Source organism: Ictalurus punctatus, unplaced genomic scaffold (genome assembly GCF_001660625.3).
Source record: "Ictalurus punctatus breed USDA103 unplaced genomic scaffold, Coco_2.0 Super-Scaffold_100056, whole genome shotgun sequence".
Taxonomy (NCBI): Eukaryota; Metazoa; Chordata; class Actinopteri; order Siluriformes; family Ictaluridae; genus Ictalurus; species Ictalurus punctatus.
In genome coordinates this window covers 1,291,839-1,315,196 of record NW_026521088.1, presented here as the reverse complement: position 1 = coordinate 1,315,196, position 23,358 = coordinate 1,291,839, and the positions used below count along the sequence as shown (strand labels likewise).

The following is a 23,358-nucleotide window of genomic DNA, read 5'->3' as shown; positions in this document are numbered from 1 at the left end:
AAAAAAAAAGGGGGGGGGGGGGTCAATTAAAATGAATTATGCAATTACCCATTATATTCTTGGTTTTAACTAGAGATGCACCGATGTATCGGCCGATACCGAAAGGCTATTTTTCATCTATCCATAATTTAAAAATATCTGATAATCCGACAGCACAAAAACTCTAGAAATTACTCAGAAAGTATTGGCGTTTATGGCGCTTGATGATCAACCATACTCTGTAGTGAAGGACATGGAATTTCAGCGACTGGTAAAACACCTTGAGCCTCGCTACACTTTACCGAGTCGGCGTTATTTCACATTCGTCTGCTTACCGGAGTTATACAACCGTATGGCAGATCATATTCACGAGCTTCTTCATAACCACTCCGCGATGAACTTCACCACAGATGTTTGGTCTTCAGCTGTAAGCCTGACGAGTACGCTTAGTCTCACTGCTCAGTGGCTCCACTGTGACTTTAAACTTAAAGTCTTGCTTCATGCACAAGAACTTCCCGGTTCTCACACTTCATAAGAAACACCTGCATCGCGTTGTAAATCGCGCTGCTCGCAGGTGAACTCTCGCGATACTCCTGGGCAGAACGGGAACTCACATTCCTGCTTTTTAAAGGGCCAGCGGAACATTTTATCCCTAGATGAGAAGGACATCTGTGCACACTGCATGGACAATACACTTAATTAAGGGCTTTAATAACCAGTTTCACAATTGGAAGGTTGTCTTCTTTTTCACCTGGTTATTTATATATAAAAATATAAAGTATTTAGCATATTTGTATTTAGGTACTTCTGTTTCTAAATAAATAAGCATTATGTCATCAAATCACAAGTCTGTTTTGATTTAATGGTCAAAAGCTGTACTATTTGACGAATAACCTAAAATCACAAACATGATACTTGTAAATAAAATCATGTCATATATGCAGTTTATTAGATCCTTAAAGTAAAAAGACAGCTAAATAGTGAAAAACATAATTGTTGGATTTATATGAATGCATGACAATAACTTGCTAATAGTCCATCAACTTAATTGGCATGTGCTCCAGTCAGTGTTGTTCATGGGGAATTTATTCTACAACTTCTACAGTTGTAGTGAACTTCTACAGTGAAAAAAACCCAATCCTTTAAAAAACAGTTAATGAAGCTGAGGCTCGAAGGCGGGTCGCTGGCATAGAAAGTCTGCTGTTACCACTGCAAGTACCAGAAGTCACTGACTGCAAAACTGTGTTTACAAGAAGAGTCACTGCAGTCATCAAAGTCGATGGCATAGAGATCTGCTGGGCTAGCGGTGTGGATGAAAGGGCTCTTGCTTCATTTTGTGCTTATTTTGTCTTCAATTCAACATATCCATCTCATTTGAAGAACACTCTCTGATTTTTCTTCAGCAATATGTTTTGAAACTTACTGTGGATGGTGACAAGCCTCTACCTACTCCAGTTACCAGAGTAATCAACTTGGTCTTAATGACTGTCAGAGGACCTTTTCAAAGTATGAGTCCTTTAGATGTCATATTTACCAAAAGCATAAAGACACTGTATTACAACGGACTATGGCTGATGATCCTCAGCATTTGCGATGGTGCAATGACGATGGTGCTTTTGAAGTTTGCAATCCCTTCGGGTCTAAACGTAACAAGCAAAAACTGTGTGCAATCTACTATACAATTGGAAATATGGGTACAAAGTATTACTCTCAGTTAAAACATTCATTTAGCTTTACTTCCTTTTGTTATCATTATTATTCATACTGTGTGAAATGTCAGGATGAGTGGACTGTCCTCTCACCAGGTGAGGAGGTTGATTACCAGGCACTAGATATATACAATGTTGTTGACAAATTACTTATTAGCACTAGATATTATTGCTGAAGACAAAACAGCCCCACTTTATACTGATTTTACTCCTCACCCTTTAATCTATCTTTCTTCTTCTTCTCCTTATTGTTATTATTATTACTAGAGTAGTAGCCTAGTAGTATTCATCTTAGCATAGGATTAGGAAGTGATTTCTAAAAACTGTCAATCACACCTTCATGCTAACGCTGTACATGATGTCAATGGTTCACTACTCCTCTTTCTCTCTCTCTCTCTCCATAGATACTTACAGGGACCCTCGACTTTAAGTCTTTTTATTGCAAAAGCAACTGCTAAAATAATTATGTGCAGATGGAAAAAAAAACGTATTAGGTTAAGCAAATGTTCTGAGTTCTTTTTCCTAGCAGTTTTTGTCATGTATATGTATTTCATCAGCGCTACTATGAGTTTCTTTTTTTTTCCCCCCGGTAACAATAATATAGCCTTATTCTGTTTACTCAGAAAGACTATAACTTTATTTACAGTTCCTCTCCTTAACTTCAGTCACTTCCTCACTGAAACCTATAATCAGAATAACTCCAAAGCCTAAGGTCTAAGCCTAAGTCTCCACTCTAAATCATGTGTCTAGAACACAGGCTCTGAACTCTTATCTAACACATTTAGTGTTTTATCTGCTCTAAAGCACCCACCTCAGCTCGTGCAGGCCGCTTAATTAGCTGATGACTTGAATCAGGTGAGTTTGGTGCAGGTTCTAATTGAACATCCTCAGGAGTGTAAAGAAGCCTCTCTCTAATATCTTTCTTACCGGTTCAACTCCAACTTCATCACTACCCCAAGAAAGCACTGCATGTTAGTAGTGTTCTGGGTCAGTATCTAAACTGACAGTCTATTCACACACACTAGCACTACTGCACTTCACATCCAGTATTTCCTTCTCTAATGTAGTAGGTTCATTGGTAACAGGTTTGTCTGATTAGTATTCTGTTAACAATGTCGGTGTGTTGGTTTGGAGTTGTAGTTTGTGTTTGCCATGTTTGTAGTCTGAGGTGCATTCTGGGAAACGGAGTCGCTGGTTTGCTGTGACATGACAATGACACTTGAGAGTTTACTGTTCAAGACTCAGAATTACTATACATTACTATAATTAGCATCAAGCTGCACATGACATTTTATGAAAGTAGTACTATGTTTTTTCTCATTTACGGGTACCTCATACAGTCAAAAGGTTATTGAATTTTAATTATTTTCTTAAAAATAAAATAAAAAAATGTAAAAACTGAGTTGTGATTAGTTGTGAAATTAGACAACACTTGCAGACTCGTCCTCTGAGGTGAAAAAGGTTTATTACAGAAAGATGGTTAATACAGCATAGAAGAAGTATCCCAGAAGACAAAAAAATTTACATGATCATCCTGTTTACAACGTTTACAGCCAGGCTCTTAATGGATGCTGTTACCTTCTTGAGCATCAGTGAATGTTTGCACCTTTTGGAATAGTCGTGTACGAGTCCCTCGGTTGTCCTCAGTGTGAAAAGATGGATCGGAACATCATATAACCTCTACTGGAAAGGGCTAAAATATGCAGGAAAAGCAAAGTATGAGAAGGACCTGGAGGATTTTTCTGAAGAACAGTGGGCAGTTTAACTGCTCAGGACAAACAAGAGACTCATGAACAACTATCATAACACATAAAAAGAGTCCTGGATCATTCAGGTAACGACACACAATATTAAGAATCAAACGTGTGTAAACTTTTGAATGGGGGTAATTTTGATTAATTCAGCTATTATCTTGTGGACTATATGTAAACATCTGTTATGTGAAATAGCTTATTCATGGCGTTACTAAATTAGAAACTTAGGATTTTTATGATCAATCTTATTTTGTAAAGAGTATTAAGATTTTGTAGATACTGCAAGTGGTATGTAAACTTCCGACCGCAACTGTATACCCACCCAGCTACCAACACACACACACACACACACACACACACACAAATTCAACCATTTAAAAACAGCAAGGACTTTTATAAACAATCAAAAATAGACTACAATATGTACATTTTAACAAATTAACAAAGAGTCCACAGTTAAAACACTCTAAATACCTTCTTTTTGCAAAAGTTTTCAAAAGTCTTCTCTTGCGCCCGCACTCTCGATCTGATGCCAGCTGGAGCCACCTCTTCATGGTCCCCTCAACCTCCATCTCTGCAGCTTTAGCCGTGAAGAGGTTTCTATGAACATTGGAAGAAAGCAATGCATATCGTAAGCTTATTATGAATCCTAAGCATTAATTACGTTTATACCATGGTCAGTGTGAATATTGGATTCTGATTGGCTGGAAGGTGTGCATTATAACCGTTTATTGCACAGGTAGTTCCAGTCAGTTTGATCACTGTGAGCATTTCTAAATCAACGCGCAGCCTACATGCACACACAAACACACACACACGCACAGACACTCGAGCATACAGAGACATTCGTGAACACACATTCGTACACACAGACACTTCTTGCCGGCGCTGTCTGCAACTTTGTCTGCAACAAAAAAAATAACTTTGCTGGTAAAAAGTTACATTATATTTCTCAGCAATGAGGTGTTACCATCACTGTTTGTGAAGTAATTCAACTCTCAGTTTTACTACACTACTGCTGCGCAACACTGACTATGTTTACATGGACAGCAGTAATCTAATTATTGACCTTACTCTGAGTAAGATAATAACGTGAATAAGGTGTTTACATGTGTCGCGCCACGCCGTCCGACGTCCCTCCAGAATTTCACATGTCAACATACAGTTCGTCTTCGTTATGGTATAGTATACAGTTTTGGGTATTTTTATTTAATTTTTTTATGAACGCTTTAAGCGCAGTTTTTTTTTGTCATGCTGTACGTGCAAACAGACAACTGCTTAAAGCCGTGAACTGCATCCCAAACCGTGCACTTAGCGTCTATATAGTAGCCGAGATAGATGTATTTTCCCCACTACAGGCCTATAGTAGGCAAGTATGCGGATTGGGACGCAGCCGTGCTCTCTTGTTCGCCATAAAATGTTGAGCACTGCCGTGTGTGTACGTGTCCTGTCGCAAAATGCGGTGAAAACTCACACGACGTTAATAATGTGATTCAGGTGTTTACATGTCTGTAATACACGTTGATAATGCGACTGAAACAGGAGTACTACATGTCTTAATTCGATTAGTGCTTACTTCGAGTAATGACTTTAATCAGATTAAGGTAATTAAAAATTGCTGTTTACATGGTAGTTTCTTAATCAAAGTATCGTCTTAATCGGGTTAACAGTGGATTATTGTGGTCCATGTAAACTCACTGACTGACTGCTGAGAGGCACATGATGCAGGAAATTCATACATGATTAATCTCTCTGTCTCTGATAGATATCTGTCAATTCATTCAAATAAATGTAATCTCATCACACTACTTTATCTCTGTGTCTGATTTATATCGGGCAAAATTCCAGATCTAACGACCTAACTAATAGAAATTAACTGTCATTTTAAACTTCTAATCAAAGTTTGTGCTTCTAAAATCAGTGACAGCTTTAATGTTATTAATTGTGGAAAGACCATGGTATAGGCGGGGTAATCCATGGCTAGGTGACGATTTGAACGAGTGGTTCATTTCCTCCACATCATGCACTAAAATCGTTTAATGCACATCTAGCCGTGGATTACCCCTTACATATCATCTGAGAGAGACAGCTAATTCTGTATGTAAACAGATATACTTACCAATCATGACCTCTCCAAGTTTGAGAGTGGCCAGTGAAGTCTTTCCATCGACTCCTGTCCAATTGAGGTTCTTTGCCAGGGAGTTAGCAGTCACCCTCTTCTGTATGCGCCAGGTGCAGTCGAGCACATCCGCCCTGTCAATAAGCGCCAACCAGTTTACCCGAAACCGATGATTTTTAAAACAATAATATAATATAAAATATAAATAATTAATAAGCATGTATTGCCTTGTCAACTGTGTCAGTGCTTCTCACTACTCCTGCAGTTACCCTGCCCTGTGTGCTTTCCAGGTTTTGCTCCTCTACCAAAGATTAGGTCATAACTGTTCCCTCATATCAAAGTGTGTCACCTTGAGAAAACAAACACTCTCAGTAGCTGTGTAATTGTGCAAGCAATTGTTAACAAAAAAAGGAAAAAAATTCTCACCAGTTTTTGCTTGCAATCTGGGCTCTGTTGCATCCTTTGTTCCAGACTATGCAGTTGAGGAAGATCTTGCAGGGCAGTAAATCTTCATCAATATCCAAAGACTGCACCTGGAACACCTGTAGTTGAAGCAATCTCATTGGTTTGTTGGTCCAGCACCATCTCTAATTTAGTCAACACCTCCCTCAGCATGGCTATGGTAAAGAAGTTAACAATATTTACAAATGATACACACTACAAAACTGTACAACTCCATCCTCAGTCTTATTCCTAACCTACACAAATTCCAGTAAGATGGCTGAGTGGAAATCACGGTTAATTAATACTTACAAAAGAAAGTCAATCAGAAAGCAGAAGAATACTTGGTACAGCCGATACTGAAAAAAAAAAAATATTGTATCGTTCTTTTTAAAATTTTAGTATCAACTTGGTACAGATACTTTTGACATCACAACTTACCAATTACAACATCCTTGAATTGCATGGATGCCAAGGATATTTTCCCATTCATTTGCAACAGATAGCTGCACAGTGACAGGGGCGGCTGTGGATCAGGTGGTAGAGCGGGTTGTCCACTAATTGTAGGGTTGGCTGTTTGATTCCCGGCCAGCATGACTCCACATGCCAAAGTGTCCTTGGGCAAGACACTGAACCCCGAGTTCCCGATGGCAAGTTAGCGCCTTGCATGGCAGCTCTGCTACCATTGGTGTGTGAATGGGTGAATGAGACACACTGTAAAGTGCTATATAAGTGCGCCATTTACCATTTTACCATTTATTGACACAGAAGCGGAGTCCATTCCATTCCATGGTGTTTTCATTAACGGAAGTAAAAAAAGAGATGAAGAGAAGGGTGTGGTCTTAGGAAGCAATAAAAAGAACAGGTGACTAGGTGAGAGAAAGCGGGACGCGGAAATGAGCGCCAGGTGGGAATGGCGGAAATGATGGTGTGCGTTTGCCAAGGACCATGCTAATGCTCTTACTGTGGATTATAACCTTGTGGATATTGATTCAGGAGGCTGACGAACACTTCGGGAATATTCTGCCAAGGTGAATAAACGAGTGAGCGGAGTTTTGAGGGTTCGGAGACACATCACGGGTTTGAGATCCTTTCTTTAATACTTTTGTGGAGAAACAGTATGTTTAAATCGTTGGATGTTACTGTCTGTAAAGAACTCCGAGTGTTAAGCGGAATCTGACTGCTCTTTCCCATGCTTTCTGGTTCACGAACTCCCGTACGCCTAAATCACCGCCATTGAAGTGCAACTTTTAAAGTGAACAACTTTTTTGTTTTGGTTAAGAATTATTTTGGGGTTAAATGTTTTATTTTCTGCCTTTTGTGTGTGAAAATTTTCTTTTATGAATAGAGCCTTGTTTCCTTATGGGTGCGTTTATTAATCCCACGTAGGGAACTTTTTGGTTTTCATTATTTCAGTTTCTATGACTGAAACGATCTGTATTTTCTTATGTTTATTGCATAAATAATAATAAACTTATTTTGTAAGAATTGAGTAGCCTTATTCTGAGTGATGTCCAAAGTTATAAGTTATAAGTTATAAGTGACTGTTAATTTGAACTGTCTGGCGTCCAAACCCCATAAGGTACCACGCTACAGAGTGGCGCCCAAATGGGGACCGAACCGTAAGATTTAGAAAGTTTAGTTGGGGTACTGAACTTAACAGACTTGGACATTTGCGTTATTGATGGACTTGACCATTGTTAATTATTGTGAAATACAGTGTGTACATATATTTTCAGTTTTTCTGGTTGGTGTTTACATGAAATGTATGGTTATTGAGAACATTCAGGAGTCTGTGTAACTACTTGCTGCTCTGTATTGTTTCTCTTCTTCCCTGGCCATGTCTACTCCTACCCCTCGAATCAAGCGAATCATTACTCTTGTCTTCTTGTTGAAGGAAAGAGCCAGGCTCCCACATTCAGTGGAAAAGCAGAGACTGCCTGTGATTTTGCAAGCAGCTGTTATCTGCCTTGTACCAAAAGCTCAATGGAAGGGAAACCGCTCCCAGCCTTTTTCGGGCGTAGACCTCTCGCTGATAGGTGAACTTGGCGACCAGTACTTTATGGAAAATTTTCCAGTCACGCACAGAGTCTTACTGAGCAACAAAAGAGCCAGGCTTCCACTTTCTGTAGAAAACCAGAGACTCCCTTTCATTTTGTAAGCAAATGTCAACTGCTTTGCTACAAAGGCACAAAAGAAGGAAATCTGCTCTGTCCAAGGTCTCGCTTTCCGGCTGTTCCTAGAGGACCTGATCCTACGGTGATGACGACCGGTCAGTTATTAAAGCAAAGTTCAAAATTGCTAGCTTGTTTCTGCCCAGTCTCGAACCAGGGACCTTTTGCGTGTGAAGCAAACGTGATAACCACTACATTACAGAAACCACGACAGAAACACCCTTTAGCTGTTGCCTATGGTCTGCTGATGAGAAGAGCACATAGTTAAACTTTTGTTCAGCCATCTGCTTTGAAATGTGATCCATGTCTATCTCCATGAAAGACTTGGCAACAAATGCCACACATATCTCAAGATTTTCAAAATCACTGAACCTTTCCTCAGATTCCTGCCCAAACCTGGACAGGAGGTCACAATACTCGAGTACATCCAAAACTTTGGTTGCATTTGCATGGCTTTCTTTCTATCTTTACCAATGAGGGGAAGTGTTGCAATCTTTTGTTTTTCAATTGCTGAAGGTAAAATGACAGTTTTGCTTTAAATACCTTCACAGCACTGATCATATCACATATGGTTTTGTCTTTACCTTGTAACTGAAGATTGAGCTGATTCAGTTTCTCTGTCACATCAGCCAAGAATGCAAGATCAAGCAGCCATCAGACAACAGGTTAGTGTCGTCGCCCCCCCCCAGTTCCATTAAAGCCTTAATTTCACTCACCAAGGAAATAAAACGGTGAAGTACCTTACTCCTACTCAACCATCTGACTTCTGTATGAAGGAGATCGCCATACTCTGCAGAAATTTTGAATACAAATTCTTACATTCAGCCATAATCCAGTCCAGACATTCCGTCATCTGCTCCGTGCAGCACTGCTTCATACACGCTGTAGGAGAAAATAAAGACTTCAGATCATCACCATCATCACCACCATTATCACCATCACCATCATCGTCCTCATAATCATCGTCATTGTCATCATTGCCATCATTGTCACCCTCATTGCCGTCATCATAGTCACAGTCATCATCGTCGTCACCATCATCATAATCATAATCGTTCTGATCATCGTAATCATAATCACCATCATCGTCGTCATTAACATTCGTAATCAACATCATCATCGTCACGATCATCGCCGTCATATCATCGTCATTGTCATCATCATAATAATCACGTCATCAACATTGTCATCATCATGGTCATAGTCATCATCTATTGTCATCATCATCATCGTCACCATCATCGTCATCATGATCATCATCGTCAACATCATCGTCAACATTGTCACCATGATCATCACTCCAATGCCCTACAAAACCCTAAAAAAAAAACTCAGAAAACCTCTGAAACCCTCCGAAATGCAAAAAAACTCAAAACCCCCAAAACCCGCCAAAACAGTCCAAAAACCCCTCAAACCCTCCAAACCTGAAAAAACTCTCCAAAAAAAAAAAAACCCCTCAAAACCCCAAAAGTTGCAGCTTAATTACAGATGTGTTGAAAATGTTTAATTTCTCAAGGGTTTACATTGGAGACCCCCTAATGGTCAAAAGTATAAAGACATGTAGAACTGCAGCACAGTAAACCTTTACTGTGTGTAAAGGCCAAGAAGAAATAAGCAGCTGATATACACATCAGATAAAGTATTTCCTGAAGGAGCCGGGCCAGACTGGGACAGAAACTGGGTCTCACACCCACCCGGTCCTCCCCATACACAATAATACATGTTTGATGTGAACATTAATAAAGCTATTGACCTGTAGCTGCATGATTTCATGTACAGTGCTGCTGTCACATGATTAGCTGAGTGTATATGGGCCATTGTTCCAGTGATACAATAGAGACTATAATAATTAGAAAATATATTTATAATTAAAATCTACAAGTTAATATAGGAAATTTAAGTAAGACTAGTGAATTTAAATTCAATTTGCATATCCCTCATCAAAAAAAAAGTTGAGCAGACACGACAGTACGTTTTTTTATCCATGAACACGCATATGTACATAAAATTAATCAGATCTCTACACTTAAAGGTCGTAAACCCTGTTACCTCAGTGTCAAGCCTGTTACCCTTGTGTAACCAGTGTTACCTCAGTGTCAAGCCTGTTACCCTTGTGTAAACAGTGTTACCCTCACGTCAACTATAAAGTTTGTATCTCCATGTGGTATTCGTGTACTGTGAAGTATCTGGTGTTAAATTTTGGGAAAATGAAGAAAACTAAAGTACAAGTTACACTCTAAACACAAGCTCCATTAAATCATATTCAGAGAAATGCTGTTACTAAAGACTTCGTATAGTAATTGATACTCTAGATAAATATCCCCGCTCATGCCAAGGGACCAAGTGGACACACACATTCATGATAAAAAGAGACTTTATTTACAGTTTACATTTTCATATCACTATAATTTGATTAAAATTACACCTCTTATTTAACAGTTCAGATCAGTAGTTCATAGAGTACAGAAGATACCAATAAGGCCACATTGTGAAGCACACACACATAAAAGGACACATTTTGATATTTTGTAAAATAGTTAGTAAAATTAGAATAATTTTAAGAATTTTTATTTATTTATTTATTTTTAAATAGCAAGCTTTTTGTGCCAATTGACAGGCGTGTCTGAGTCAGTGAGGGCGGAGCTTAAGTATAATCTGAACTGTATAACATTACCACTAGCTTCTGTTTTTATTTCTTTAGTATTTGTGGGCATAAAAGCCTGCCTATAATTAAACAGTATAATAGTTTAGTAATATCAGCTGTGCTAGCCCGTCACCTACCCACAGCACTAGTTAACATAGCGAACATTAACATTACCTACCCAGCAGTCGCTATACAGCATTAAATAGATGATCAAGCTGAACAAGTGGAAAGAAAAGCTAACGGATGTCACATGATTAAGTTGAAAAAAAATTCACATAAGCTCCACCCATACTGAACCAGGAACACCTGTCACATGGCAAATTCAGTATATACGGACTGTGTGCGCGAGAAAGAGAGAGGTAATGCAACACATGTCCAGCAGAGGGAGCTGGTGAACTGTGTTTCTCCAGTACACACACCCCAGAGATAAAAGAGAAGAGATATTTTCCTCCCATTAACCACAGCATGAGGTCATTCATTAACTCACACACAGAAATGAAATAAAATGCATTTTTAAATCCAAACCTGTGACTGTAAATGTATGTATAGTGTATGTGAACATGTACGCATGTGTGTGTGTGTGTGTTTACAGTCACAGTGTGTTTTGCTGGTCTCCTAGCTGCGAGTTTCACTCTCAAAGGTGGGCTTATCGTAGTGCAGTGGCACTTCAAACACACTGCCTCCAAACCTGCAAGCCAATCACAGCACAGGGTACAGCCATTGAATAGAGCCTCCATATGGAAGCGTACCTCTGCACTGAGGAGCATGCCCTCCTAAACAGTTAGGGCAGCTACGAGAAAACAGGTTCCCAGTCCATCACTGAATGCAGAAATACATAACCAGAGCCATCTCTCCCTACAGCTCTTGCCTGGCGTCCCACTGAAGATAAGCAGGGTTGAGCCTGGCCAGTACTGGGAGACCTCCTGTGGAAAACTAAGCTTGCTGATGGAAGTGGTAATAGTGAGACCAGCAGGGGGGGCTCACCCTGTGGTCTGTGTGGGGTCTAAAGCCCCAATATAGTGACGGGGACACTACTGTATAAACAGCACTGTCTTTTGGATGAGACATTAAACTGAGGTCCTGACTCTCTGTGGTCATTAAAAATATATAACAACATAAATAAAAATAAAATTAAAAAAAGAGTAGGGGTATAACCCCAGTGTCCTGTCCAAATTCCCTCATTGGCCTTCTCGATCACCCCCTAATAATCCCCATCTCTGAATTGGCTACATCACTCTCTCCTCTCCAGTAATAGCTTGTTTGTGGTGGGAGTTCTGGAGCACTATGACTGCTGTCCCATCATCCAGGTGGAGGATACACACTAATGGTCTCCTCCCAGTGTAAAGCACTTTGAGTGTCTAAAAAAGTGCTATAGAAATATAACTGTAACCAAGTAACTTGAAGATGCCCCACCTGCCAGAGAAAATCACCATGAAACCTGCCCTGGATCTCCACAGGTCAACTCAGTGACAAGACCAAGACCAAAAACTGTCAGCCACTGTGAAGAACACCGCTGCTGAGCTATTCCCATTAGATGGAGAAAAGTATTAGAACAGCAAGGGCAATTATTTTTGGTTTGCTATATACGGGAAACATTTGGGCTTGAGATCAAATGATGAATAGGAGTTGATTAACACATTTTGATGTAAATATTAGGAAATTAAATTCTGGTCAAACAACTTAAAATATGGCACCTTGTGTTTAAACCTACCCATTTTTCAAATGATCGAAAATATTGGAACATGTTTGGAATGTCCTAAAAATGACCGACATATCTCAAACCCAAATGTCTTCAGTGTATAGTAAAAACAAATCCTGGGCTTCAGAGGGAACTGTATTGACAGACCAGCGCATGTCCTGACACCATGTTTCCATCGAACCCAGGACAAGAATATCAGCGTTCTCACAGACCTTATGGCCTCTCGTCAGTTGAGCCACAATTTTGAATCTTTTTGTGGTCATGCTAGTATGTTTAGTCCAAATACAGGTGTGTGCTTCCAAAATAATACCCCCCCCCCCCCCCACACACACAGTGAACAAACTAGCTTATTAGCAGCAGCTTCTGGAATTCAGCAAGGCAGGCTGAAATACAGTGTGTGTGTGTGTGTGTGTGTGTGTGTGCACTTCTCACCTTCATGTGTGTGGTCAGCAGGACCCAGCTGCTCTGTTGCATGCAGAGATTCATATCCAGAAAAGGCAGCATCACTGTGTGAGAGACTCGGAGTTGGGGTGTATGCTGGAGACTGAGTCACAGTGTGTGTGAAAGTACTCAGTGCTGCTGGGAAACGAATGCAAAGCAGAAGTGACCGTCTACATGTGCTGCTCCTCAACATCCGTCTCTAGAGAGATGAGAAACTCTCATGAATCCATTTACGCACACACCTCACCTCTACTCTGAGGGATTTGAGGATGTCACACATGCATCGGGCAGGTCCTGTGATCCATAAGCCATGGCTCAACACATGCCTTATGGAAGAAGTGACTACACAGACAGACAGACAGACAGAGACACACACACACACACACACACACACACACACAGGGTAAGACTGATAATGTGCTATGGATACAATTCTGTCTTGCAGGGTTTCAGAATGTAAAGTTTCGAGTCCAGAGCTCTGAGGTGTACACTGGCACTGCAGAGAATCCTGTACCCTCCTCACTCTCATCTCATGCAGTGCATTCTGGGAATTACAGTCTTACTGATATTCCACAAACTCCACATTTCAAGTCTACCAACAGTGTAACAGAGGTAATTTCCTACTGCCTAACTCATATTCTCTACCCCTAACCCCTTAACTCCAAAAGCCTAACCCCTAGCCCATTAGCACCAAGTGCTTGTGATCAGGGTGTGGTTCAGGAGGTATGGAGAGTTCAGTTCCTTGTTCTAAAGATATTGAGACCACAGTGTCAGAAATTGAAACTCGTCCACCTGGATTTTCTGCTGTCTGTGTTGTAAACAACATTAATCTGAATTTGACTAAACCAGAAGAAATAAATGTCACAGCGTCTCAGATTGTTTCCGAATAAGCAATCAGACACACCTCCCCACCAAACAATCAGCTTTAGGGGTACGGTACACTTTAGTATTTTTACTTTTAACTATATGTTTTCTTACTCTTCCTCAAATAGAGATGTTCTATGCGTAGTAAAAGGTCGGTTGTACCGGAGCTGAAGTTTCTCTTTTCTTTTTCTTGCTGAGTAAGAAAAGTCCAGAAAGCAGGAGGGCAGTTCTCAATAGAGGAATTGTTTTTTAAAGTTTTTGCTAGAATGCTCGCAATTTCTTTTTTGAAGTCAAGAGTGTGCGGTGCTGTTGTATTTGTATGTGTTGTATTTACAGTGACCAGCGTGTGCAGAAAGCGCAGGACCTGGTCCAGGCCGAGTCACAGCTGCACAGCCTCATGATGGACAGCGTTAATCAGAACTCAGGACCCAGTTGGCTCCCGCTGTCATGGCAACAGGGCCCAGACCAACACACGACGATGGATGATGTCAAAACCACGCCACCCTGCCGTAACCTCAGCCCACCTGCCGTGGTGGATCTCACCCAATCAGGATCGGACGAGCTGGAGATGATGAGCATGGGAGGGATGGAGGTGAAGGATGAGCATGTGATGGATTTATCTACACAGGTGACAGGACAGTTATTTTGGACAAGTATTTAAGAGCATAAATGATGAGGAGCGTTTAATCATAGAGGAGAAATCCGATCATACACACTCACTCAAATCAGACCTTGCACATTTCTCCTTTCATGCAATCAGATTCATCTGTAGTTCTGTTGGGAATTGAGTCAAACATACCAAAAGCATTATCAGAGGTGGACTTTGATTCAAAAGCCTGCATCGAGTTTGATGCTGATGCATCTAAACCTCTGCCACTGGAGCTATAGATGAATCTGACCCCACACCCAACAATGATAGTGGTAGGCAGAAATCAGTATATTTCACTGCAGCAGACGAGTCCTTGCTCTGCCCCACCAAGAAGAAAAAACTGCGAGTCATCTATGATGGTGAGGAAGAGGGGCATGAAGAAGAAGAAGAGGTGGAGAAACCTGTTTTGGCTAGCAGTCCATTAGCTCGCAGCTTCATGGGCCTCAGATCTTCCACACCCAAATCCATGCTGAATAATGGCACCAACCGCAGATGCAGCATGAACACATCAATCGAATCACGACGCTCATGAGTACAGTCACAGCTGCAGGATATGGAGGAGGAAGAGGAGGAACCAGAGACGAAAGAGGAAAAATTAGAGGAGTGGGAGGAGCCAGAGGACGAGCCAGAGCCTAGTGAACACATGGTTGAGTGCGAGGAGGAAGAGGAAGGTGATGGTAAAGAGCTTCACTGACGTTCAACTGGCCTCTAGTGAAGTTGTGCATCAGTGTGCAGCCACTGAAGTGCAGAGTCCAAATGATGTCAAAGATAAAGAGGAATCGTTTGATTCACTGGTGCATTCTGGGAAACAGTGTTTGTCTGAAGGGAGGAAACAGGAAGCACTGGACTTTTTTCTGAAGGCCATTGACATTAACACTGGAGACAGTGAGATACAACTGCTCATCAGCTTACTGTACAGACACCCGAGTCACTGACACACACACACACCTGCTCATCATCCAACCATACAGACACAGGCACTGACACACACAGTGTGTGGGTGGGTCTTCCAGCTAAAGTGGTTTAGAATTAGGCCTAGATTTGAGGAATGCTGTATGGTGCGTGCTCTATGCCATATGAGGAGTTTTGTACATCAAAGCAAGCACTGATCATGTTTGGGGACACAAGCTCCGCCTGCTTGCCCTTTATGTATGTTATACAACATGGCTAAATTTTTTTGACTTTTTCTTCAATTAAAGCACTGAGATGAACAGCCACATCTGTTTCAGATTCATATTTACACTTACTCTTGCACTATTAACACTAAATCCCATTACCTGTATTTATGAATATTAACATTTGCTATTTTCATTACTTATGCTACTCCAATTAATAATCTTGCTGTTCATATTGTTATTTAATAATATAACTGTCAATCCAGCATCTAAAATTTTCACACCCCAACCAGACATCCCAAATAGCAAGTACGTTTGGGCCACATGTGGGTATTATCCGTCACATATGGCCTAGATATAGCACTGCTGAACAGATATGGGCCAAATTGTGACCATATTTGTCCTTGTCCTGCAGAGTATCCTCATTAGAGAACAGCAAGTCATGACGGGACACGCCAAACACATTCATGCCCTTCAGAGAGGAGATGTGGCCGAATGGAGGACGAGTACGTGTCCTCCAGTGTGAAAAGCTCCTTCAGCTCCTGCTTAGAGAAGTACCGACATTAGTTCTTATCACCCGTCCTCTGGTGGATCAAAGAGTTCTTAAACACCTATAGTAGGAAAACACACACGTGCACACACATGTGCAAATACACACACAAGCACACACATGACGAAATTATATCGTATAGATGTACCGGTTCAAGTAAGAATTTTAAATACGCGACCAGGAAAAAAAACAAAACAAAAAAAAACAAAAAAAAAAAAACACGTTTGTACACCCTGGTGTCACGAATCAAGGATGGGTTCGGAAGCAATCGCAGATATATAACATTTATTATATGAACAAACAACAAAACATAGACACTACGACAACTAGGCAAAATACTGTGGCATGAAACAAAACATGTAACATGGCAGTCTAATACAACAAAAGACAGTGAATCAGTGCAGACAATGGCTATATATACACACACGAGTGCTCATTAACCAAAACGTGAATCAGGTGCAGGTGGTCATGTGACATGTAGTGCAGTGCAGTGGCTGATGGGAAGTGGAGTCCAGAGCTTCCTGATACGTGACAGAACCCTCCCCGAAGGGCGCCCAAAATTATACGTCCTCCATCTGGTGGTCCTGGCCCCCTGGAGAAAATGTCCCCCGCAAAATCAGGAGGCCGGGCGGCTTCTTCAATGGCACAGGGAGGCTGAGATATTTCCTCGGCAGAGCATGAAAGCAGCGCGACGTCCCCAGCTGAACTGGAAGGCCGAGAGAAGTCCCCCGTGCGGCCAGGGAGAGGAGCGTGGGTCTCCTCGAAGCAGAAGGGGGGAACACTAGTTGCCATGGAGCAGGCGGGTTGAGCGGCGACCTCAGCTGCACGGGGGAGTCTGAGCGGCGACCTCAGCTGCACGGGGGAGTCTGAGCGGCGACCTCAGCTGCACGGGGGAGTCTGAGCGGCGACCTCAGCTGCACGGGGGAGTCTGAGCGGCGACCTCAGCTGCACGGGGGAGTCTGAGCGGCGACCTCAGCTGCACGGGGGAGTCTGAGCGGCGACCTCAGCTGCACGGGGGAGTCTGAGCGGCGACCTCAGCTGCACGGGGGAGTCTGAGCGGCGACCTCAGCTGCACGGGGGAGTCTGAGCGGCGACCTCAGCTGCACGGGGGAGTCTGAGCGGCGACCTCAGCTGCACGGGGGAGTCTGAGCGGCGACCTCAGCTGCACGGGGGAGTCTGAGCGGCGACCTCAGCTGCACGGGGGAGTCTGAGCGGCGACCTCAGCTGCACGGGGGAGTCTGAGCGGCGACCTCAGCTGCACGGGGGAGTCTGAGCGGCGACCTCAGCTGAACGGGGGAGTCTGAGCGGCGACCTCAGCTGAACGGCCTTGGGCATGGGCAGAGCTTGGCTGGCCGTGTCGGCGGACTGGGGCATGGGCGGAGCTTGGCTGTGCCTGTCGGCGGACTGTGGCGTGAGCGGAGCTTGGCGGTGCGTGTCGGCGGACTGTGGCGTGAGCGGAGCTTGGCGGTGCGTGTCGGCGGACTGTGGCGTGAGCGGAGCTTGGCGGTGCGTGTCGGCGGACTGTGGCGTGAGCGGAGCTTGGCGGTGCGTGTCGACGGACTGTGGCGTGAGCGGAGCTTGGCGGTGCGTGTCGGCGGACTGTGGCGTGAGCGGAGCTTGGCGGTGCGTGAGCGGCATTTGGTCATTTGGGTCAGTAGGCCTGAACGTGAACTCAGGGACGCGAGGCTTGATTTGGACCTCAGGGACGCGAGGCTTGGCTGGGACCTTAGGGACTTGAGACTTGACTGGGACTCGGACATCAAAGCCTGGTGCTAGTGCCTCCCCGCTGACCCTTTGCTGGAGCTCGGCAGGTGAGCCCACCTCGTGGAGCTCAGGTTCGAGCTCTGAGGTCACCCTGGCGGTCCAGGGCTGGGTCTCTGTACTGAACACAAACTCCCCCTTGTACCTGGACTCCTCCTCCTGTTGGCGTAGCATGGCGTAGTCCTGCATGAACATAGGCGGTAAGTTGAAGCCCAGGTAATTCCTGGCGTCCTGCTGCTTTCGTAGCGCAGCTTGGTAATCTTCCGACTGTTGGCGCAACGTGGCAAAGTACTCCACTAACATTGGTGGCATCCTGACGCCCCAGATATCCATCTTGGTGATCTGCTGCTTCTGATTGTTGGTCTTTCGTTCTGTCACGATTCAAGGTTGAGCCAGAAGCAATTGCAGTATATAACATTTATTTAAACAATCAAAGAACAAAACTAAGACAACCAGGCAAAATACTGTGGCATGAAACAAAACACGGGAACACGAAAGTCTAAGACAACGAAAGACTGTGAATCAGTGCAGACAATGGCTATATATACACAAGAGTGCTCATTAACCAAAACGTGAATCAGGTGCAGGTGGTCATGTGACATGTAGTGCAGTGCAGTGGCTGATGGGAAGTGGAGTCCAGAGCTTCCTGATACGTGACACCTGGCACATGTGGGTTTTTTTTTTTTTTTTAACATTAATACTGAAATAACACACACACAAATATGCTGTGAAATCTTAAACTTTTTAAATGTTATATTTAAATTTTTTGCACATACTCAACATCTCCCAGATTCATCAAGAGCTTCACCCAGGTTACTTTTCTTAAAGTTCTCAAATGAACAGAGCTCCTTACTGCTTCCCCTGAGGTCCACAGGAACACTGCTCTTTTTAGGGCTTCAACAACTAGTTTTATAAACAAATACTCTCGCCTATTTTTAATCAACTACTCCTGGGTAGCTGGAGTACTACTCCACTAAGCTTTTGTGGAGTGCCTTAAGCAGAATGAACTTAAGAATGCATTTAGGCGACTTATTAGAAGGAATGTAAAAAGTGAGTTCTTAAAATAAATAAATAAATAAATAAATACATGAAAATAGATAAATAAAACCTGACATGTATCTTGATCTCTGGTTTCCCTTATCGATGGCTTGTAACTTGCTTATCCAAGTCGATGGATGTAACTACCACCCCAAAGTGACAGAGAAAGGATACATGGCGTAATGGACTATCAAATATCAACAGATATTAAATAAAAACCTGACTGCCTCTGAAAGAAAGCTTCAAATGGGCCGTGGTTGGATCTTCCAGCAGGACAGTGATCCAAAACATACATCAAGATCAACACAAAAACGGTTTACTGTTACTGTATTTGTTACACAAATACAATCACACACACACACACACACACACGTTTGTAGTGCTTGTGTAGTTTCAGTTTGAATGTGTAAGCTCTGGGAGATTCACACACTAGAGGGTTTGAGTGGTTTCCCCCTGCAGTGTCTCCAGTTTTACAAATGCAGTAAAAATGGGAGACAGGAGTTAAGTGGTGCAGAGACACACACACACACACACACACACACACACACACACACACACACACACACAAACATATACACACACACACACACACACATACTGACTGGTATGTAAATACCTGTTATATTTCTCCTCCCTGTTTGCATCATTGATATTCAAAGACCTGCAAATAACCAGACACAAACACACATAATCTCAATGATACACACCTCTCAGCTCAGGGGTGCATTAACACAGCAGCCTGCACTCTGACCCCCACCTCATTATACTTTAATAATGTCCAGTGGATATATTCTGATGTATATGTATAACAAGTTCAATCACCTGATTTCTTTAGCTTTTGATACTCTATGGCTGCTCCTAAGGCCATACAGACTTCATATAAATCCATAATGAACTTTTTCACACTAACTGTTGTTACCCAGATGAGGATGGGTTCCCTTCTGAGTCGGGTTCCTCTCAAGGTTTCTTCCTCTTAAAACATCTTAGGGAGTTTTTCCTCGCCACCGTCGCCATTCAGTGGCTTGCTCAGTTGGGATAAATTCACACCTTTAATATCTGTATACCATGTTGATATGTCTGTAAAGCTGCTTTGAGACAATGTCTATTGTAAAAAGCGCTATACAAATAAAATTGAATTGAACTGCACTTACTCCTAAGGTCAGATCAGGTTAACGTTCTGCAGATCGCATATTTAAGCCAAACACATCCAATTTGGATCTACATCTTATTGATCACCACACATCCATGAAGACTTTCCTGTACATCACAAATGAGATTTTTGACTTTTCGGTCACAAAACATCCCGACTGATTGATTAATACTAGCTAGTTTATTTTTAATTGCTCATATAAAGGTCATATTTTCTAGACAAACTATTTACTGTTAGCTGCTGATCTATTGCCTATATCCACAAACATTTGAAAGCAGCAAAACTTTTTATTTGGGATTAAGTAGAAGGCTGTCTAGAAGTAACATTTTGCCCAACTCCTCACCTCTGCCAGCAGTGAGAGTGCATGATGTGGCCACAGCTGCCGGTATGGGTACCAAAGGACAGGTCAGGGTGCATGAAGAGGGGATCACAGCTCTCTGTAACACACATGTATCCTCCAGAAATAAGCACACTGGCTACTCAAACCTATCCAATTACTTGACTTGCACACTGTAAACCATAACCTTACCTGGATTGTGAGGGGGTCTTTTGCGGTTCTTGGACATGACCGTAGAGCGTTGGACAAAGGCAGCGAGCACCATGGCGGTGCCATCAGGTAGGATCTCCTGCGCTTCGTGACACATGATACGCATCTCCATCTGCCTCCTCTCTCCTCCTCTGGCACGCCAACGACGAGGTCCCACACACCAGAGCACCGTCACATGAACTGGGGCTGTACCAAGCAGAGACGGATGGTTACAAGTACACTATAACCTTAATTTTATGTTAAGGTACCTCTGAATTTGTTAAAATAATCAATGTTGAATAAATGGATTCATCTTTTTTTACTCACCAGGAAATTGCTAAAAATGGCCTAGGATCCTCTCTACTCATTTACCCCAACAGAAAATGCTCGAAATGAATATGCAAGATAAAGAGTTTAAGGATGGGAATTTACTTATGTTATGTGAAGACCACCATTATATGCAAGAACTTTTAGGACAAAGAACAGACAACTGCTCAGCAAAGTCAAGGAAGTGTTGATGCATGCATTTACTGACATAAATGTACTGACTGGATATTGAGAATACAATACAAGTTGACTTATTAAGAACGCTGCGTCACTACGAGCATGCTTAGGTACCTATGCTCTGCTGATGTAGAGGCTGAGGCGTCCAGATCCTCTGAATCCTGCGTGAGCAGATCTATGTACTTATTGATAAAATGACTCTGGCTCTCTAATGTTTGAGCCATGGTCTTTTTCCAGCACAGTTCAGCTTTCCTTTTTCTCTATGCTTTGTCTTTGTCCCACACATTCTGCAACACACACACACACACACACACACACACACACACACACACACACACACACACACACACGTAGATTTAAGCTCTTCAACACTTTAAAGGGTAATGGTTAATATGTCTGTGGAATAGAAAGTTGCTCAAAGTCTGACCTCCTTATGACAGTGCCCTGTTCCTTCACAGGGAGGTGCAGCAGCTGTGCACTCACGCATCGTTTTAATGCTAACCACCATCTGTGTAGAAAAAGACACATAATTTAGGAAAATACTTCTACAAGAAAACGATACAGCAGTGCAGTTAGAACTACATGCACACACAATCAAAGTCTGCAAAACTAAGCAGTGTTCAATAGAACACATTTGTGCTCTAAAAAGTATACACACACACCATACCATTAAATACTGAAGATGCATTACAATTTTACTAACATTTAATTTGCCTGTTTCTCTTCAAAGTACATACTACAATACATCATCAGTATTGGCCTACACCATGGCCTTCATATGTACATGTTCTGCCTGGTGCAGGTGTCCTGACAGTTTTCACTATATGGAAAAAAAAATGCACACATCACAGTGCATTGAAATTCAGTTTGTGTAGTAAGCAATCCTTACATGTCATTTAAATATTCATGTTGACATACAGCTTTTAAGTAACACGCACAATAATCCACATCAAAACACCCCTAGGGCCACCTACAGATGATCAGCAGCAAAACCGCTTTGGGACAGTGAAGCATTTGTGCTTCACCGTGGTGAGAGGTGCTGCTTTGCCTACCGGCCACGCCACCTTGAGTGGTGTTGCACTGCTTGGATTTCAAACAGGTCTTGATGCAGCACTGCTTTAAACTTCATGATAAAAACGCTCATCTTTTGTATGTTGCACCTACCTTCAGTGAGCGAATTGCAAAACATGCTAGGCTGCCACCTGGTGGACATATTAGGTGCACGCATAGAGAGAGTAAGGCAAATTGAAAACATAATCAAGATGTAATTTCACTTTAAGGATCCAGCGAATCATGTCTTTGTGCACTTCCAAGTGAGGCGTGCACTGCAAGGTCTCTAAAAGAGCCAGGATGCTTGTAGTGTTGCCGGGGGGTTCACCGGGACCTGTGATACAGGTTTGAGACTTTCTATTGTGTGAGATGATGTACAAAACTTACGGGAGATTTTGAGGGTGAAGTTGAAAGTAACTTCATCGTCATCCCCAATGTTCTCTAGCTGTTGCTGCTCCTCCAGCAGAGCCATGCCTATCAAGTGCAGCACCTGTAGCAACACACACATACAGAATTGTGAACACTACTCAGTCATTAAAAAGTGATGCTCATGAACACAGCATAGCAAGTGGAATTTTGTTGAATTTACTACACTATCATGTCATTTTAACAAAACATCAAAACATTTACCCTCTGCAGCATGGACTCAGACCAGTGTCCTCCCTGGGCTCCATAGCCCACTGCAGCACAGCTCCCAGCATGCCAAGCAGCACGTCACACTGCAGAATGTTTCCCAAGCTGGCAAACAGTGGGCAGAATGGAGGCAGGGCTACGACACACACAGACACTCACACTTCAGCAATCTGCATTCAACTGACCAATCATTTTCAGATATGACTAAAATCACTGAAGAAATAGCTTACCTGGGTCCTCTCCATTCTGTCTCTTAAGCTTTCGCTGAGCTTCCTCTGCCTGTATCCAAAATAAACAACATAAAAATTTAGAAAAACCATTAGTGCTCATGTGACTAAAGAGAATGACTAAATCTGCCAAAAGCAGCACACCACCTTAAGGACATCCCCAGCACTAACAGCCAAATCAAAATGCAAACGGATAAGTGCATATATTGAGCTTCCAAAGAGCATTTCCTGATTAGACCACTAGGCACTCAAACTGGTATTTTGTCATTTATGTGCTTTTCTTTATCAATCACACAATCTGACAGAGGCTCTACACTTAAGAGAAGGAACT

At 42.4% G+C, this 23,358-nt stretch overlaps 1 protein-coding gene across 11 annotated transcripts; it reads right to left on the bottom strand.

Annotated features, from left to right (window-relative positions):
* Nucleotides 1-2,317: 2,317 nt before the first annotated feature.
* On the bottom strand, nt 2,318-23,328 carry LOC108262330 (protein IWS1 homolog). Of its 11 annotated transcripts, none has more exons than XR_008394621.1 (11): nt 23,031-23,327; nt 22,798-22,936; nt 22,555-22,657; nt 21,545-21,625; nt 21,232-21,404; nt 20,617-20,820; nt 20,431-20,524; nt 19,554-19,598; nt 13,203-13,302; nt 12,952-13,095; nt 2,318-4,042 (listed from the first exon to the last, which is right to left on the bottom strand). XR_008394621.1 is itself a non-coding variant. In XM_053678899.1 (9 exons), the coding sequence occupies exons 8-9, from the start codon at nt 19,582-19,584 to the stop codon at nt 17,390-17,392; spliced, it is 912 nt and encodes a 303-aa protein (XP_053534874.1). In that variant the 5' UTR covers nt 19,585-19,598; nt 20,431-20,524; nt 20,617-20,820; nt 21,232-21,404; nt 21,545-21,625; nt 22,555-22,657; nt 22,798-22,936; nt 23,031-23,308; the 3' UTR covers nt 17,068-17,389. The 11 variants fall into 11 exon arrangements, 1 of the variants encoding a protein (XP_053534874.1); XR_008394618.1 differs by having other exon boundaries at nt 12,952-13,098; nt 13,208-13,302; XR_008394620.1 differs by having other exon boundaries at nt 13,208-13,302; nt 23,031-23,326.
* Between the last annotated feature and the right edge of the window lie 30 nt (nt 23,329-23,358).